This window comes from Zeugodacus cucurbitae, chromosome 4, assembly GCF_028554725.1.
Source record: "Zeugodacus cucurbitae isolate PBARC_wt_2022May chromosome 4, idZeuCucr1.2, whole genome shotgun sequence".
In the NCBI taxonomy this organism is placed as follows: domain Eukaryota; kingdom Metazoa; phylum Arthropoda; class Insecta; order Diptera; family Tephritidae; genus Zeugodacus; species Zeugodacus cucurbitae.
The window spans coordinates 39,965,834-39,982,505 of NC_071669.1; the positions used below are offsets into that span (position 1 = coordinate 39,965,834).

General features: G+C 38.2%; 3 protein-coding genes across 3 annotated transcripts; all 3 read right to left on the reverse strand.

The window, feature by feature from the left end:
- Positions 1-3,725: 3,725 nt before the first annotated feature.
- Positions 3,726-4,306, reverse strand: LOC128921575 (pupal cuticle protein C1B-like). Its single transcript, XM_054229572.1, has 2 exons — positions 4,159-4,306; positions 3,726-4,067 (listed from the first exon to the last, which is right to left on the reverse strand). Exons 1-2 carry the CDS (start codon positions 4,168-4,170, stop codon positions 3,786-3,788), a joined length of 294 nt encoding a protein of 97 aa, XP_054085547.1. The 5' UTR covers positions 4,171-4,306; the 3' UTR covers positions 3,726-3,785.
- A 4,154-nt stretch (positions 4,307-8,460) lies between these two features.
- On the reverse strand, positions 8,461-9,080 carry LOC128921574 (vitelline membrane protein Vm26Ab-like). Its single transcript, XM_054229571.1, has 2 exons — positions 8,945-9,080; positions 8,461-8,881 (listed from the first exon to the last, which is right to left on the reverse strand). The coding sequence occupies exons 1-2, from the start codon at positions 8,954-8,956 to the stop codon at positions 8,540-8,542; spliced, it is 354 nt and encodes a 117-aa protein (XP_054085546.1). The 5' UTR covers positions 8,957-9,080; the 3' UTR covers positions 8,461-8,539.
- A 2,040-nt stretch (positions 9,081-11,120) lies between these two features.
- On the reverse strand, positions 11,121-11,805 carry LOC128921595 (vitelline membrane protein Vm26Ab-like). The gene is made up of 2 exons (XM_054229659.1): positions 11,650-11,805; positions 11,121-11,556 (listed from the first exon to the last, which is right to left on the reverse strand). The coding sequence occupies exons 1-2, from the start codon at positions 11,659-11,661 to the stop codon at positions 11,215-11,217; spliced, it is 354 nt and encodes a 117-aa protein (XP_054085634.1). The 5' UTR covers positions 11,662-11,805; the 3' UTR covers positions 11,121-11,214.
- Positions 11,806-16,672: the final 4,867 nt, after the last annotated feature.

A 16,672-nucleotide genomic window follows, 5' to 3' on the forward strand; every position in this document is an offset into this window, starting at 1 on the left:
AGGACTTTACTGTTCAATTGCCTACTCAGTCCAAAGTAGCACCTGTTGGCAAGAGTTATTCTGCGCTGGATTTCAAGGCTGACATTGTTCGTGTTGTTGATGCTGGTTCCCAGGTATACGAAATTATCTACGACCTCGAAGTTATGACTGTCAACAGTGACGTGGGAGCCAAGACGCGAATGCGCCGACTGTTTGTTTGATGACAGGAGATATTTCGTCTTGTCCTCATTCACCTCCAGACCCATTCGCTTCGCCTCCTTATCCATGCGGGAAAAAGTAGAACAAACGGCGCGGTTGTTGCTTCCGATGATATCAATATCATCGGCGTACGCCAGGAGCTGTACACTCTTGTAGAAGATTGTACCTTCTCGGTTTAGCTCTGCAGCTCTTATAATTTTTTCCAGCATCAGGTTAAAGAAGTCGCACGATAGTGAGTCACCTTGTCTGAAACCTCGTTTGGTATCGAACGGCTCGGAGAGGTCCTTCCCAATCATGACGGAGCTTTTGGTGTTGCTCAACGTCAATTTACACAGCCGTATTAGTTTTGCGGGGATACCAAATTCAGACATCGCGGCGTAAAGGCAACTCCTTTTCGTGCTGTCGAAAGCAGCTTTTAAAATCGACAAAAAGGTGGTGTGTGTCGATCCTCTTTTCTCGGGTCTTTTCCAAGATTTGGCGCATGGTGAATATCTGGTCAGTTGTCGATTTTCCAGGTCTAAAGCCACACTGATAAGGTCCAATCAGTTTGTTGACGGTGGGCTTTAGTCTTTCACACAATACGCTCGATAGAACCTTGTATGCGATATTTAGGAGGCTGATCCCACGGTAATTGGCGCAGATTGTGGGATCTCCCTTTTTATGGATTGGGCAGAGCACACTGAGATTCCAATCGTCAGGCATGCTTTCTTCCGACCATATTCTGCAAAGAAGCTGATGCATGCACCTTATCAGTTCTTCGCCGCCGTATTTGAATAGTTCTGCCGGCAATCTATCGGCCCCCGCTGCTTTGTTGTTCTTCAAGCGGGTAATTGCTATTCGAATTTCTTCATGGTCGGGTAATGGAACATCTGTTCCATCGTCATCGATTGGGGGATCGGGTTCGCCATCTCCTGGTGTTGTACTCTCACTGCCGTTCAGCAGGTCGGAGAAGTGTTCCCTCCATAATCCCAGTATGCCCTGGACATCGGTTACCAGATTACCACCTTGGTCTCTACATGAGGATGCTCCGGTCTTGAAACCTTCGTTAAGTCGCTTCATTTTTTCATAAAATTTTCGAGCATTCCCTCTGTCTGCCAGCTTCTCAAGCTCTTCGTACTCACACATTTCGGCCTCTTTCTTTTTTGTCTGCAGATGCGTCTCGCTTCCCTCTTCAGCTCTCGGTATCTATCCCATCCCGCACGTGTTGTGGTCGTTTGCAACGTTGCGAGGTAGGCAGTCTGTTTTCTCTCCGCTGCGAGACGGCACTCCTCATCGTACCAGCTTGTTTTTTGTCGTTGCCGAAAACCAATTGTTTCGGCTGTAGCGGTACGCAGTGAGATTGAGATGCCATTCCACAGTTCCCTTATACCGAGATGCTGATGAGTGCTCTCAGAGAGCAGGAGTGCAAGTCGAGTAGAGTATTTCGTGGCTGTCTGTTGCGATTGCAGCTTTTCGACGTCGAACCTTCCTTGTGTTTGTTGACGGGCATTCTTTGCTGCACAGAGGCGGGTGCGTATCTTCGCTGCGACCAGATAATGGTCCACGTATGCCTATTCATTTTACTTAAATAGTTTAATCTATGGCTTAGTTATAGCTCTTTATATGTGTTTGGTTATTGCCGTTATGTGGACGTGGCAGTGGTCCGATTACGCCCATCTTCGAACATAACCTTCTTATGGTACCAAAAAATACGTCTTCCAAGTTTCATCAAGATATCTCAATTTTTACTCAAGTTATCCGTTGCACGGACAGACGGACAGACATCCGGATTTCAAATCTATTCGTCACCTTGATCACTTTGGTATATATAACTCCATATCTAACTCTTTTAGTTTTAGGACTTACAACCAACCGTTATGTGAACAGAACTATTATACTCTCGTAGCAACTTTGTTGCGAGAGTATAAAAATAACACCAAATTCCCCTAGTCTTCTGTTTTTCTCGGAAAAGTTATGTGATTAAAGAGCAGGGAGAATGTAGGTGCCAAATAATAGGGCTATGCATAAATTACGGTAAGCTTCGTTGTGTTTACCATATTGAACGTGTCCTCCTTAACAGTCAATGGTATGTAAAATTGTGTTTCTAACAACAATTTTGAAACAGTAACGCTGTTGAAACGTGTTATCCTGATCGGTTTGGTATATATAACTCTATATCTAAATCGTTTAGTTTTTGGTGTTACAAACACTCGTTATGGGAACAAAACTATTATGTGTAACATGTTGCCTCACTATTGAGATCGTATAAAATTGAACGGCTTACGATAAACTATTGAATTTATATGAACCAGATTTAAAAGCAACATTTCTTCCAAGTATTTCTTTAAATGTTATAAAAAATAGCGAAATTCATGTTAGCCTCTCATATAAAGATTATATTCAAACTACTGAAATGCGATATTTATTTAAATATTAGTACAATAAGCATTATATTATTCTACGACGATGTTACGAGAGGTTTGCATGTGAACATTTCTTTATAAAACCTGGGACGTGGTATTGTCCACTTTTTAGGTGAAATCTCCTATCTCTGCAAGTGCCTCTATAAACTTAAACCAAAATTTAGTGAGTTATCAAGATGTCTTTATGTCACAGTTTACCATTGAAGATAGTATGTATTATAACTTTGCACAAATAGTGCAATAAACTAACTAAAAATTTGGGAAATTCGTTAAAATGTCAATGTCAAAGCTTCCAGATACCGAATTTGAAACCTCAGTGTATATACTATGGCAAATACTAATCACTATAGATTTATTATTGTTTTGAATATTTGTTATTTTCTTGGATATCGTTTAGATTGGCTCCGAAATCGGTATATGGACTATCCCAATCTCCTAATTAATGCTTACGAGTATACAGATTTTTCATATTCTTGTTGACTTGATTCTGAATATATCAGCCAATGTGTCAAAAGTAAATGCTATCAATCTAAATATTTCCCTAACCTCGATATGCCAATATAGTGTTTTTCGGTTATCCAGTTCCGAAATGAATATTTTTGCCGTCAAATATGAATAAAATCAGTAAGAATCTTAGTCTATTCCCCATTTTCATAATATAATAATTTAATGAGGGAATCAGCCTTCATTACATTTCGCTCTTTTTTTGAGTTTATATAGGACCTGACGATATTAGCACAATATTTCGATCAATAATTCAACTGTTAATGCAAAACAGTAATATGAATACGTATCTTCCCATAGTACTAATGATAGATAAATGTAGTGATTTATGTAAGTTACCTTGATTTAGATATACATATTCTGGATATAGAATAATATGTAGACAAAAAACTAAGGGAAACTATGACCTATATTATACGTTATAAAGAAACAATTTTCAAATTCGTTGATTATACAGCCACACAACAAAAAATTTGCTATTACCAATATTGAATTCATATGGCTCCCCTGGAAATATTTCCACTCCTCATATTCTTATAAATTGCGAATGTATATAATGGCGCACTTGGATCCATTTATCCTGACATAAACAACCCAGTTATAAAAATACGTTTCAACAAATAAAATTTCAAAGTATCGTTAGTTTTATTTTGTCAGAAGTTCGGTAGACGTGTTCATTTTCTACTTCTTGAGGACAGCGACAGCTGGGGCAGCAACTACTGGAGCAGCATAGGCAGCTGGGAAAGCAGCGGAGTGGGCGATCGAGTGAGCATTGTAGCTGCTGGCGTAGGGTGCGACGTAACCAGCATATCCAGCGGTGTAGGCAAGGGGAGCGGAGTAAGCAGCGGCGACTGGAGCGGCATAAGCGTGCGCAATGGGTGCAGCAGCCAATGGAGCAGCCAAGAGACCGGGCTTAGCAGAACCGAAGGCAACAGCGAAGAGAGCCAAGAAGCAGACAGCGAACTGTAAAAACGAGTAATTCGATATTATATATGTAAGAAATATATGTAAGAAATTGACTTTTAGAAGTTATGCTAAATTATTTGAAACTTACCAATTTGAACATTTTGTTTATTTTCGGTTATTGGTCTTCCTTACAAATGAAGAGGTAAGTGAATTGTGATAACAATGGTTTAGAAGCCCCAGGCTTTTATACACTATTCGGTATTCACGGATAAAAATGGTACAATATTCAAAGCAGCAACGAAAAACGGTTCTGCAATACTAAATAGACACAGGTGTATCACTCTTTGCAGGCGACATTGACTTTAAACGCTTTTGGCCTTCAAGTGTTTTGTTAATATTATATATACATATGTCCATGTATTTGTTTTACCGTTTCAAAGTTGCACAAACCGTTGGAATTTGCTGTAAATGATAATGTGGTGTAAAGAGAAACACATAGCTTTTGTCTTGTATACTTCACAAAATTTAAAATTATACCCAGTACTTTTTATCGGAAATACTAACATTTAAATTCCATATGTAGGAGTAATCGCAGGTCAATTGGATCGTGAGATATATTAATTTGTTTTGTACGGTATGTAATGCTTGTAAAAATATAGACCGATTTCGACATTACACTACATTATGTGTACTAATTTTGATGCTGATATCTTCTCTCATTATTTATCCGTAAACTATATATGGAAAGAATCCGATTAATTTGAAAATTGTGCCAAATCGAAACTAAAGGTAGTTGTAGACCGATTTTGGCCCCGATCAAATATAAATAGTAGTAGGTTTTTGGTTTTATTCAATTTTCAATATTCCGAATCAAATAAGCGCTCTTTACTTTCATATTTAATGATGATATATACGATAAAATCTCCAAATCAAGAGTTTGCTTTTTATGGTTCGTTCTACCAAAAACTCTAATTTTTGTTGGATTTCCACAAAGTACAAGCGAATAATTTCTGGATTTCAAGCTGGATTCAGCAGAAATAGATCCATAGCTATTATTACTGGTTGCCTCTTAATATTTCCTTTCGTTGAAATCACCCCTCCAGTAATTTTCTTTCGGTCAAGTTTATATGTATTAATATTCGGCATAAGGGTTTACAATTTAATGTACAAAAAAATAAAAACTTTATATTTTGAAAAAATGTTGAACCATTTTTGTATAATCTCGCAACAAAATTGCTAAGAGAGTATTATAGTTTTGTTGTTGTTTGTAAGTGTCATAAATAAGCCATAAATAAAGTAAAAATAAAATTTGGTACAAGTGATCGCACTAGGAAGGGGCATGTTTGGATGAAATTTTTTTGGGGAAGTGGTCGTGGCCTGGCCCCCAAATAGTTTTTTTGTATGTATCTCGCAAGCCAATAAAGCTATATAAACCAAACTTTCTGCAGTCGTAACTCTTTAATGAAAAACATCAGAAACTCCAAATTTTACAGAAGAAATGGAAGAATGGCAGCCTTAAAAAAATGAAAATGGGCGTGACGTTGCTCACTTATGGGTAAAAAACCTTATCTCAGGAACTACTCGGGCGATTTCAATGAAATTCGGTATATAATATTTTCTTGACACCCTGATAACACGCATAAAAAATGGGCGAAATCCACGCCTACTTCCCACATATCGCTATTTTGAATTCCATAACTCGAACTCCTATAACTCGAAGATCTCCATAACTCGAACTTTTGAATGGGCAATAGAAGTAAAATTTCATAAAAATTTCCAACTATAAATCGAACTTTTCGACCAGGACATAATACAAAATTTAAAATTTTAGTATCGAGGCACAATTTTAAAAGAGTCCTATGGAAGTATGGAAGCGAACAAAGAATATGATATTACACTAATGGATTTCATAAATCATGTAACAAAGCCATGGGAATAGACGTCAAGAGCCAAACAATAGCAAAGTGCAACGAACAAAACTACAGAATATATGTTTTAATGTATTTAAATAAAACTTTATGCGAAGTAAATAAATACAACTGTGTATAAATCTATATTTTACAGTTTTTTGAAAATTTATGTTTTAATAAAATTGTCTATAACTCGAAGTCTCTCTAACTCGATGTCTCTCTAACTCGAAGTTTTATTGTGGAATATGGTGATTCGAGTTATAGAAGTTCCACTGTATTTCGATTTTGGAAGCTTTATTCGAAAAAAGGAGAATACACTGTTCATTCTCATTTTCCCGGTAAAAAATTCTTTGGTTCAATACCAAAAAAATTGGTTGTCCCGTATGGTGTTATTCAATATTGATCAAATGCCTGTAATCTATACTAATATTATAAAGAGGAAATGTTTGTTTTTTTGTTTGTTTGTCTCGAATAGGCTCCGAAACTACTGAACCGATTTGAAAAATTCTTTCACCGTTGGAAAGCTATACTATCCCTGAGTGACATAGGCTATATTTAGTTAAAAAAAAATTGGGTTCCTTACCAAAACTCCGATAATGTAAAAAAATACCAAAAAAACCTTCTTTAATCGCGAATGCTGCGAAAACGATTAAAGATATAACAAAGTGATGTACTACAATTTTGTAGAACTTATCATTATCTACAAAAAACGTCCCAAAATCATATCTCTAACTATTCTAGTTTTATCACTATAAGCGATTTTATATAAAAAAAATTAATTAAAAAACCACTACTTAAAAAGGCTTTTTATTTGTACCTTAGTATTAATCCTTATCGAAATAAATGATTTTTTATTTAAGATCGCTTCAAAACCTTTATATAACTTTTTGAATTATTAGATTCTGACATTCCATTCAAAAGATATCACAAGTTAAAAATTTTGAAAAGCCGCTCGGCGGCTAACTATGCGTTGTATGTAGATTTGTAGGCGTCACTCGGGCACGGTGGTACGGGAGGGGGTTAAGATCACTCGCGTGGTCGATTCCCTACTGAATGGTCCTGTGCGGAATTAAAAAAAAATTGTCGCTTGATAATAATAATATATAAAAATGAATTGCTGTTCGTTTGTGCCGCAAAAAAACGAGAACGGCCAAACCGATCTGGCTAATTTTAGTCTTGAAATATTCGTGGAAGGCCAGAAAACGATTAGAAAGTGAGTACATATGAAAAAAATTGCGAGGAAGATAATAATAAGAGAATTTTATTCGAGTTCACAAGAAAAATATAAAAAGAGAAAACAAAAAAATAATATTTTGAAGGTTATCATTGTTGCTTTGTTAAAATATCTTTGTTATTGTTCAATTGTATAAGGTTGTGTCGATAGCCCAAAACAATTTGTAACAAATAAGGAAAGGCTAAGTTCGGGTCCAACCGAACATTTTATATTCTCGCAATTCATTGATGTAATTTTATTAAGATAACACACAATTTGACCTATATATTCGGCACAAAGTCCAATAGAAAATCATCATATATAGTATATGAGGGAACCAATTTAACTCATTTTCACCACCAAGGTTAACGGATATAGGGGCAACTTGGCACCTGTTAGTAGGCAAACAAACGGCACATTCAGCCTTGAAATTACTCCTAAATTGCAAATGAACGAAACACCAGTCGGCAAAATCGCCAAAAATAGCGCTATAACGAAGATTTCCGAAATATTCAAGAAGTCGCTGGAGGTACTGCACAGGACTTTAAAAGATCTCGATTGTCGATGAACGTTTTTGGTGGAATCAGGATTCTGTTAGTAGGTGATTTACGCCAGACTCTTCCAATTATTCCTGGATCAACTGTTACTGACGGGCTAATCGCATGCCTAAAATCATTTAATTTGTGGCGACACATAAAGAATCGCCAATTAACAACTAACATATGAGTGTTTTTGCAACAATACCAAATTGCGATTGTAGAAATAGTTGGCAGTTGACACCTCGATGGATTAATAGCATTTTCAACAGATTTCTTTCACTTCATTGACTCGAAAGAGAAGTTTTCCTGACATGAAACCTCAATATGATAACCATAAATTACTGATTGAATGACCTATATTGGTGGTAAAAAAAAATATCGATGATCTTAATGCGACAATTTAGAATTTCGGTCCAAGAGAGTTGACACAGCTACAAACCAGAATGACGTAGTCAATTATCCCAAACTATTTAAAATTGCCTGTACTTTGCAATTAAAAGTAGTGTGAGTTGTAATCATGCTGCGTAACATAAATCAACCTCGAGTAATCAATATCGTCGCCGAAGCCAAGATTGGACCAACTTAATTTAATGTATACCTTAGCCACTACAACGTGTGGCCGGGTCTGCTAGTATAAATAATAAAATTGGGAAAGAAAAGCTGAAATACTCGTGTATGTTCGTGTGTATATATATACACAGTTACCGATATCATATCTGGTATGAAGATATTAAGGGCCAGGGAATTAAGATAGAATTTATCGATAAGCAAAAAAATCCACAAAATAATTCGTTCCTGTTTTTTTATTCAGTTCGCGTTGGATCAGTCCATTATAGTTTCAGTAACAAAATGTTCCTTGTTGAATATCTATTTCTTCAATACAGCAACAGCTGGGGCGGCAGCGACCACTGGGGCTGGGGCGGCGACTACTGGAGCAGCATAGGCAGCTGGGAAAGCGGCGGAGTGAGCGATGGAGTGAGCATTGTAGCTGCTGGCGTAGGGTGCAACGTAACCAGCATATCCGGCGGTGTAGGCGAGGGGAGCGGAGTAAGCAGCAGCGACTGGAGCGGCATAAGCATGAGCAAGAGGGGCAGCAGCCAATGGAGCGGAGTATGCCAATGGGGCAGAGTAAGCCAATGGAGCAGCCAAGAGACCGGGCTTAGCAGCACCGAAAGCAACAGCGAAGAGAGCCAAGAAGCAGACAGCGAACTGTAAATATAACATAGTTAATATTCTGATGTTGCAAAAATTCGAAAAATGTTTTGGACTTACGAGTTTGAACATCTTGATTGTTTTGGGATTTGGACTTCTTTACTAACGAAGCGGTAGACGAGTTGTGATATAAAACACTGGCAAAACGTTTGTTTATATAACTAAGAGGCATGCAGAAATACCGGCATTGGTTCAGACAATATTAACTTTAATGTACAAGTGGTAAGTGAAGGTAAAATACGTGCTTATACTACAAATTATGCATTGATATATCAACATTGGTCGTCACTGTCATTAGTAAACACACTTTTAGTTATTATTTTTATGCAATAGACATAAGTCTACCGGTGATAAAAATTCACAGTGTTGGACTTCTTTATACATACATAGTATATTTACTAAAGGCCCCTTATTTTTTGAGTTGATATAATAATGAAATGATATAACAATTAAAAAAATATTTTATATTTTATTATATTTTTAAGAATGTCAACGAATTATTATAGAACAAATAAATTTCTTCTTAATTCCCAGCAATTTATCAATTTATCACAATTTATTCAACAGTGGACAATGTTCTCATTGTCGTGGCCAGATTTAAAATTAATTTATCTTACTAGAAAGAAAAAAGGTCTTACGATAATGAAAATCAGTTATTCGATAGAATTGTTTTACACCAAACTATGCCACACCCAAAAATATACAGAAATATTTTTTGTTAAAGAAAATTACGACAAACTTAAAATTCTTTTTTTATTCATTAATAAATGTAGAAAAACGGAAAAGCTGAAAACTTTACTAAAAACCTGAAAAGATTTTATGTCCGAAAAAAGAAAATTGAAAACATAAATTTTACTCGCATGTAGAAAATTGCATATTTTCATTATTCTATTCTATTCCTACACAAAATATATACAAAATGTAGGTTTTTATTATACTCTCGTAACATAAGTTGGTAAGAGAGTATTATAGTTTTGATCACATAACGGTTGTTTGAAAGTCCTAAAACTAAACGAGTTAGATATAAGGTTATATATATCAAAATTATCATGATGACGAGTATAGTTGAAATCCGGATGTCTGTCTGTCTGTCCATGCAAGCTGTAACTTGTGTTAAAATTGAGATATCTCGATGAAGCTTGGTACACGTGTTTCTTGGCACCATAAGATGGTTAAGCTCGAAGATGTGCAAAATCGGTTCCAAGTTTCATTAAGATATCTCAATTTTTACTCAAGTTACAGCTTGTCCGAACGGACAGACAGACATCCGGATTTGAACTTTACTCGTCACCCTGATCACTTTGGTATATATAACCTTATATCTAACTCGTTTAGTTTTAGGACTTACAAACAACCGTTATGTGGACAAAACTATAATACTCTCTTAGCAACTTTTGTTTCCGAGAGTATAAAAATAAAAAAATACCATGTGCCCCTCCTTATGCAAATCTCTATCGTATAATAAATATGTATTTTAAAATTATCTTTGTGGCTTAGCAATATCAGTTTATAGCTTACGGGTAATAGGATTTGGTGGGGAATGCAATACAATCCATGGACGGACAGACCTTTCAGTCTTTCTGATATATACTGTATATATGGTTAGGGAACTTATAGTTTGGTGAAATTTAGAACCATAAAGTGGTGAAACGCAACGTTCCCACTAAGCAATTCAGAGATTTTCGGCTGTACTGTGTTATTGTACTTAATATTTTTTAAAGCCGATTAGAGACTAGCCGATAGCATGTATATCAATACCAACCTCCTCAAAGAGCCAAGGAAATCGTAACAAATTTCAGCTTAAAGAGTAGCCGGGCAGACAAACGAATCGATGTGCAAATATACAAATGAAACTCGTCTCGTCTTTCCAATAATTATAACTCCATACACATCCATTTAATCCATATTAAAGGTTATTACTCGATTTTGCATTATAACAACGTATAATGATATGAATAAAACATAATGTGTCCACCTTGATTTGTTAAGAGAGCTACACTGGTGTAAATGTACATTAAACATCCGAAATTGTTCACTCCGAAACCAGACGACTGCTTTTAATCGCTTTAAATACCGAATATGTCACTTCAAAGTAGATGAGATCTTAGGATCATCTAATAAATAGCGTTGGAAATCTGCTCATGTATATTAAGCTAGTGAATATGATGTTACACCAGTACATACAATAATCAACTATGTCAAATAATCCTTTCATTTAAAAATAATAAAAAATAAATTTAGTATTTATCGATTTTCATATTTATTTCATTACAACTCGCATTAGGTCAGTTCATTCCATTACCATTCATACAAAGTTTGTCACTGGTCCTCTATTTCTTCAATACAGCGACTGCTGGGGCGGCAGCGACCACTGGGGCTGGGGCGGCAACTACTGGAGCAGCATAGGCAGCTGGGAAAGCGGCAGAGTGGGCGATCGAGTGAGCATTGTAGCTGCTGGCGTAGGGTGCGACGTAACCAGCATATCCGGCGGTGTAGGCCAGAGGAGCGGAGTAAGCAGCAGCGACTGGAGCGGCATAAGCATGAGCAAGAGGGGCAGCAGCCAATGGAGCGGAGTATGCCAATGGGGCAGAGTAAGCCAATGGAGCAGCCAAGAGACCGGGTTTAGCAGCACCGAAAGCAACAGCGAAGAGAGCCAAGAAGCAGACTGAGAACTACGGATACATAGAATTTAATATTAAAGTTATTTATATATATATTATAAAGGTTATTTATAAATGTAAAGCAAATATGCTTATTGGACTCACCAATTTGAACATTTTGATAGTTTTGGATTTTTGGACTTCTTAACGAATGAAGAGGTAAACGAATTGTGATGTTAATTGTTGAAAATCCATCAGCTTTTATACCATAGTATTCGGATTGCAAATAAGCTAAACCATTAGTAGCCTTGAGTAAACCCACAACCAACCAAAATAACAGTATCGTAATATTAAATAGACTGTAGTGAACATGTGGACTTTTAAACAGTTCAACGGCTCTGCATTTTTAATTTTATTACAATACCCTTTAGGTTGCTTATTGATTTGCATGTAATTATCGAAAAAAAAGTCGATGGGGCCCATTTTAACCTTTTATCTTTACTTATTTGAAATTTTTTAAATGTCGCAATAATCGAGTTGGTTATTTTTTTAGTGCAGTGTATATATTATAATAGCACATTTTTCAAACATTTTTCTTAATTTTGAAATGTTTTTCGCTCTTCGGGAAATGCAACATTTAGATAAAAAAGGATATATTTTGCTATATTTATTTTAAAGGGCTTAAATACGTTTAAAATACATAAAAAAAAATATTTTAGCAGTATCGCATCAGTATAGCATCTGAAAAATAAAAGCTTTGCTTAAAAATACTGTCTTGCCCCAAAAATTGTTACAGACGACATTAAATGTAGACGAATTATTTTTTTTTTCAAAAAGCCAAAATTACTTTTATTTTTGAAACGGCCTTGACGAACAATGTTCCCTTACCGCAAGTTTCCCGGCACTATTTAAAGTAAGGAAAGGTTAAGTTTTTTATTTTATACTCTCGAAGAAATTTTATTAAGATAACACACAATTTGACACATATATTCGGCATAAGGTTTAATATAATAACGAAAATCATCATAGATATGTATATAAGGGCTGAGGTAATTTCTGAACCGATTTCGTATTTTTGAAAAGCATTTAATTAGGTACAGAGACACACTATTAGAAGAAAACAATTTCCTCTGAATACATTAAATTATCTGAGAAATTTACCATATTTTCGGTTCAAATTTACTCTTAATCGCTGAGTTCAACATGTTGATATCAGGGGCCTTGAAAAGTTATAGTCCGTTTTCGACAATTTTTTCACAAGTGAAGCCAGAGATGATATGCACTATTTGTGTAAAGCTTTATTCCGTTATCTTTATTGGTTCCTTATGTATACATTATAAAGTGAAGGAATCAGATGGTATTCAAAATTGAATTATAAGGAAAGTAGTCGTGGTTGTGAACCGATTTCGCCCATTCGTGTGTCCGTGTTATCAGGGTGTCAAGAAAATATTATACACCGAATTCGATTGAAATCTGTCGAGTAGTTCCTGAGATATGGTTTTTGACCCATAAGTCGGCGATGCCACCCCCATTTTCCATTTTGTAAAAAAAATTGAGTGCAGCTTCCTTCTGCTATTTCTTCTGTAAAATGTTTATGTTTCTGATGTTTTTCGTTAGTGAGTTAAAGTGCTTTTAGTCCTTTTCAACCTAACTTTTGTGTGGGAGGTGGGCGTGGTTATTACCCGATTTCAACTATTTTCATGGTGCGTGGTGGGGTACGTAAGGTGACCGACTGCAGAAAGTTTGGTTTAAATAGCTTCATTTGTTTGTGAGATATATACAAATAACCTATACGGGGACGGGACCACGACCACTTCCCCAAAAAAAATTACATCAAAATATGCCCCTTCCTAGTGCGATCCTTTATTTCAAATTTTGCTTTTATAACTCTATTTATGGCTTATTTATGACCCTTTATAGATTTTTGGTTTTCGCCATTTTGTGGGCGTGGCAATGGTCCGAAAACAGCCTCCTCAGGGTGCCAAGGAATACGTGTCCAAGTTTCGTTAAGTTATTTCAAGTTATCCGTTGCACGGACAGACGGACGGACATTCGGATTTCAACTCGTCTCGTCATCCTAATCATTTTGATATATGTAACTCTATATCTTTTTTTTATATATTCGCAACAAAAGTTGCTAAAGAGAGTATTATAGTTTTGTTCACATAATGGTTGTTTGTAACACCCAAAACTAAACGAGTTAGATATAGGGTTATATATACCAAAGTGGTCAGGGTGAAGAGTGGAGTTCAAATCCGAATGTCTGTCTGTCCGTCCGTCCGTCCGTCTGTGCTAGCTGTAACTTGAGTAAAAATTAAGATATCTTGATGAAACATGGCACACTTTTTTCATGGCACCATAGGAAGGTTGCTTTCGAAAATGAGCAAAATCGGACCACTGCCACGCCCACAAAATGGCGAAAACCGTGAACACATAAAGTCCCATAACTAAGCCATAAATAAAGCTATGAAAATAAAATTCGGTATGAAGGATCGCACTATGAAGGGGCATATTTGGATGTACTTTTTTTTGGGGAAGTGGGCGTGGCCCCGCCTCCTACTAAGTATTTTGTACATATCTCGCAAACCAATACAGCTATATAAACCAAACTTTCTGAAGTCGTTTTTTTTTAGCCAATTCCTAATACAGTCCAAAACTGAAAGAAATGGGATCATAACCACGCCCACCTCCCATACAAAAGTTAGGTTGAAAATTACTAAAAGTGGGTTAGGTACGAAGGCTGTTTCCCTATATGGGGAAACCCACTTAGACTATCGAGAGCAGTCTTTTGTGATGCCATAAAAATTCAACCCCATCACTTATTTATGAATCGACAAAGCGCTTGGAGCCTACCACCTAATCTGCAGAGGTTTTTAACTTCTGTATCCGCTAGTTCGCGGGGGTGCCCAATAAAGTGAGATCCAAGGATTTTTTGTCTAGATCTCGCAAAGGCGGGACATTCCAAAAGGAAATGCTGGGAGGATTCTACCTCACCTTCTTCTAGGCAGCTTTTGCAGCTAGCATCCGATAAAATTCTTAATTTGACCGCGTGAGTCCCAATGGGACAATGGCCAGTTAGAACACCTATAACTTGGGAAGGGTTGATCTTGTTTAGGGCAAAGAGTTCCCTTGACCACTTGCGATTTTCTTTGGGCCAGAATGATCTTGCGACAGAACAGGTGCTAGTGACTGTCCAACGCCTGCTCAGTTCGACTGAGACCCATTCATCCAGAAGCAAGTTGCAAGAGGACAGCGGCGCCCCTGTTTGTTCCCATTCCACTGTAAGTGTAACAGAAGTACCTGTCCTAGCAAGCTCATCAGCCTTGCAGTTTCCTGCGATTCCGCTGTGGCCAGGCACCCAAACTAGTATGATAGCAAAGTGCTCCGATGCAACTGATAGCGAGGACTGGCAATCCTTAACCAGCCTGGAGCGCACAGTCATTGAGCTTAAGGCTAATATTGCCGCCCTACTATCAGAGTGGATCGTTACCTTTTTGAAAGCTGCTGCACTCCGCAGCAGTGAATCCGCTGCAACCTTTATGGCCGCCACTTTTGCCTGGAACACGCTACAATGGTCCGGAAGCCTAAAGCTATAGTTAATGAGAAGTTCCGGACTATAAACTCCTCCTCCAACTTTCCCCGCTAACTACAACCCATCCGTAAAGAAGCTTACTGCGTCTCTCCTTCAGCGACTTCTACCCACCCAACCCTCTCTTGAAGGTATGAGAGCAGAGAATACGCCGCCAGGGTAGGGCTCTTCGACAGGAAGGTAGTCCAGTAGCCTCGGAATGAAGTCGAAGCGCCTGAGGATACTAGAGTGCCCAGGCGCGCACTCTGTTAGGTACCCAGCCTCCCTCAGCCTGATAGCGGTTTTCGCGGCCATACACCTTCCGGCTATGTCCACGGGTGCTATATGAAGTAAGGAATTCAGTGCCAAAGTCGGTGTGGTCCGTAGCGCACCGCACATGGATATGAGAGCCGCCCGTTGCACACTCACTAACTTTTTAGCTAGTGAAGTCTTTTCAAGCGCCTCCCACCATACGTGAACCCCGTAAAACATTAAGGGTTTGACTATGGTTTCATATAGCCAAAGAACTACTTTTGGTGAGAGGCCCCATCTACTACCAATGGCTCCCCTACAACAATACAGGGCAACCGATGCCTTTTTTGCTCTTTCCGCAATGTTGGCTTTCCAAGAAAGCTTTCTGTCCAAGACAACACCTAGGTATTTTACACTGTCGGCGGGATGAAGACAGACTCCTCCCATCGACGGCAGAGGCGCATCCGGTATTTTGTATCTCCTGGTGAAAAGAACTAGCTCAGTCTTACTAGGATTTACAGAAAGACCGTTGTCCAGAGCCCAACTTGATACGACATCAAGGTAACTTTGAGTCAAATCATACACGGTATCCAGAAACTTACCTTCAACCATGAGAATCACGTCGTCTGCATAGGCAATCGCCCGGCATCCGATCTCATTAAGCTTTCCCAGAAGGTCGTCTATGACCATGATCCAGAGAAGAGGTGAGAGGAGCCCTCCCTGCGGAGCACCCCTATTTACCTCCCGTCGTACCCGTGTCGTGCCCCATTCTGCCACAATCGTTCTATCGCAGAGAAGAGTGAAAATAAGATGCTTTAGGTTGGACTCAACCTCGAATCTATTCAGGGCCCTTACTACCGCTTCCGGCAGTACGTTGTTGAAAGCCCCCTCAATGTCGAGGAAGGTTCCCACTGCATATTCCTTACGTCCGATAGCTTTCTCTAACCATGAGACGACCACGTGTAAGGCTGTGTCCACTGACCTGCCTTTACAGTAAGCGTGCTGCGCTTTAGAGAGACGGTTTCTGGGAATCCTACCCCTTATAAATCGATCGATCAGTCTCTCCAATGTTTTCAGTAGAAAAGAGGAGAGACTGATAGGCCTGAAGTCTTTCGCCGCGACGTGCGAGCTCTTTCCGGCCTTGGGTATAAACGTCACTCTGACCTGCTTCCAATCCCCCGGAATGTGACCAAGTCTGATGCAGTTTGCATATATTGGTAACAACCAACTACACGAAAGGCTGAGGACCCGCTGCAGCTGCGCCGGTATGATACCATCCGGTCCAGGGTACTTGAACGGTTTGAATGAATTGATCGCCCATACCAGAAGTCTCTCATTCAGAAGGTCCGGGAAGGCCACACAGTCTGT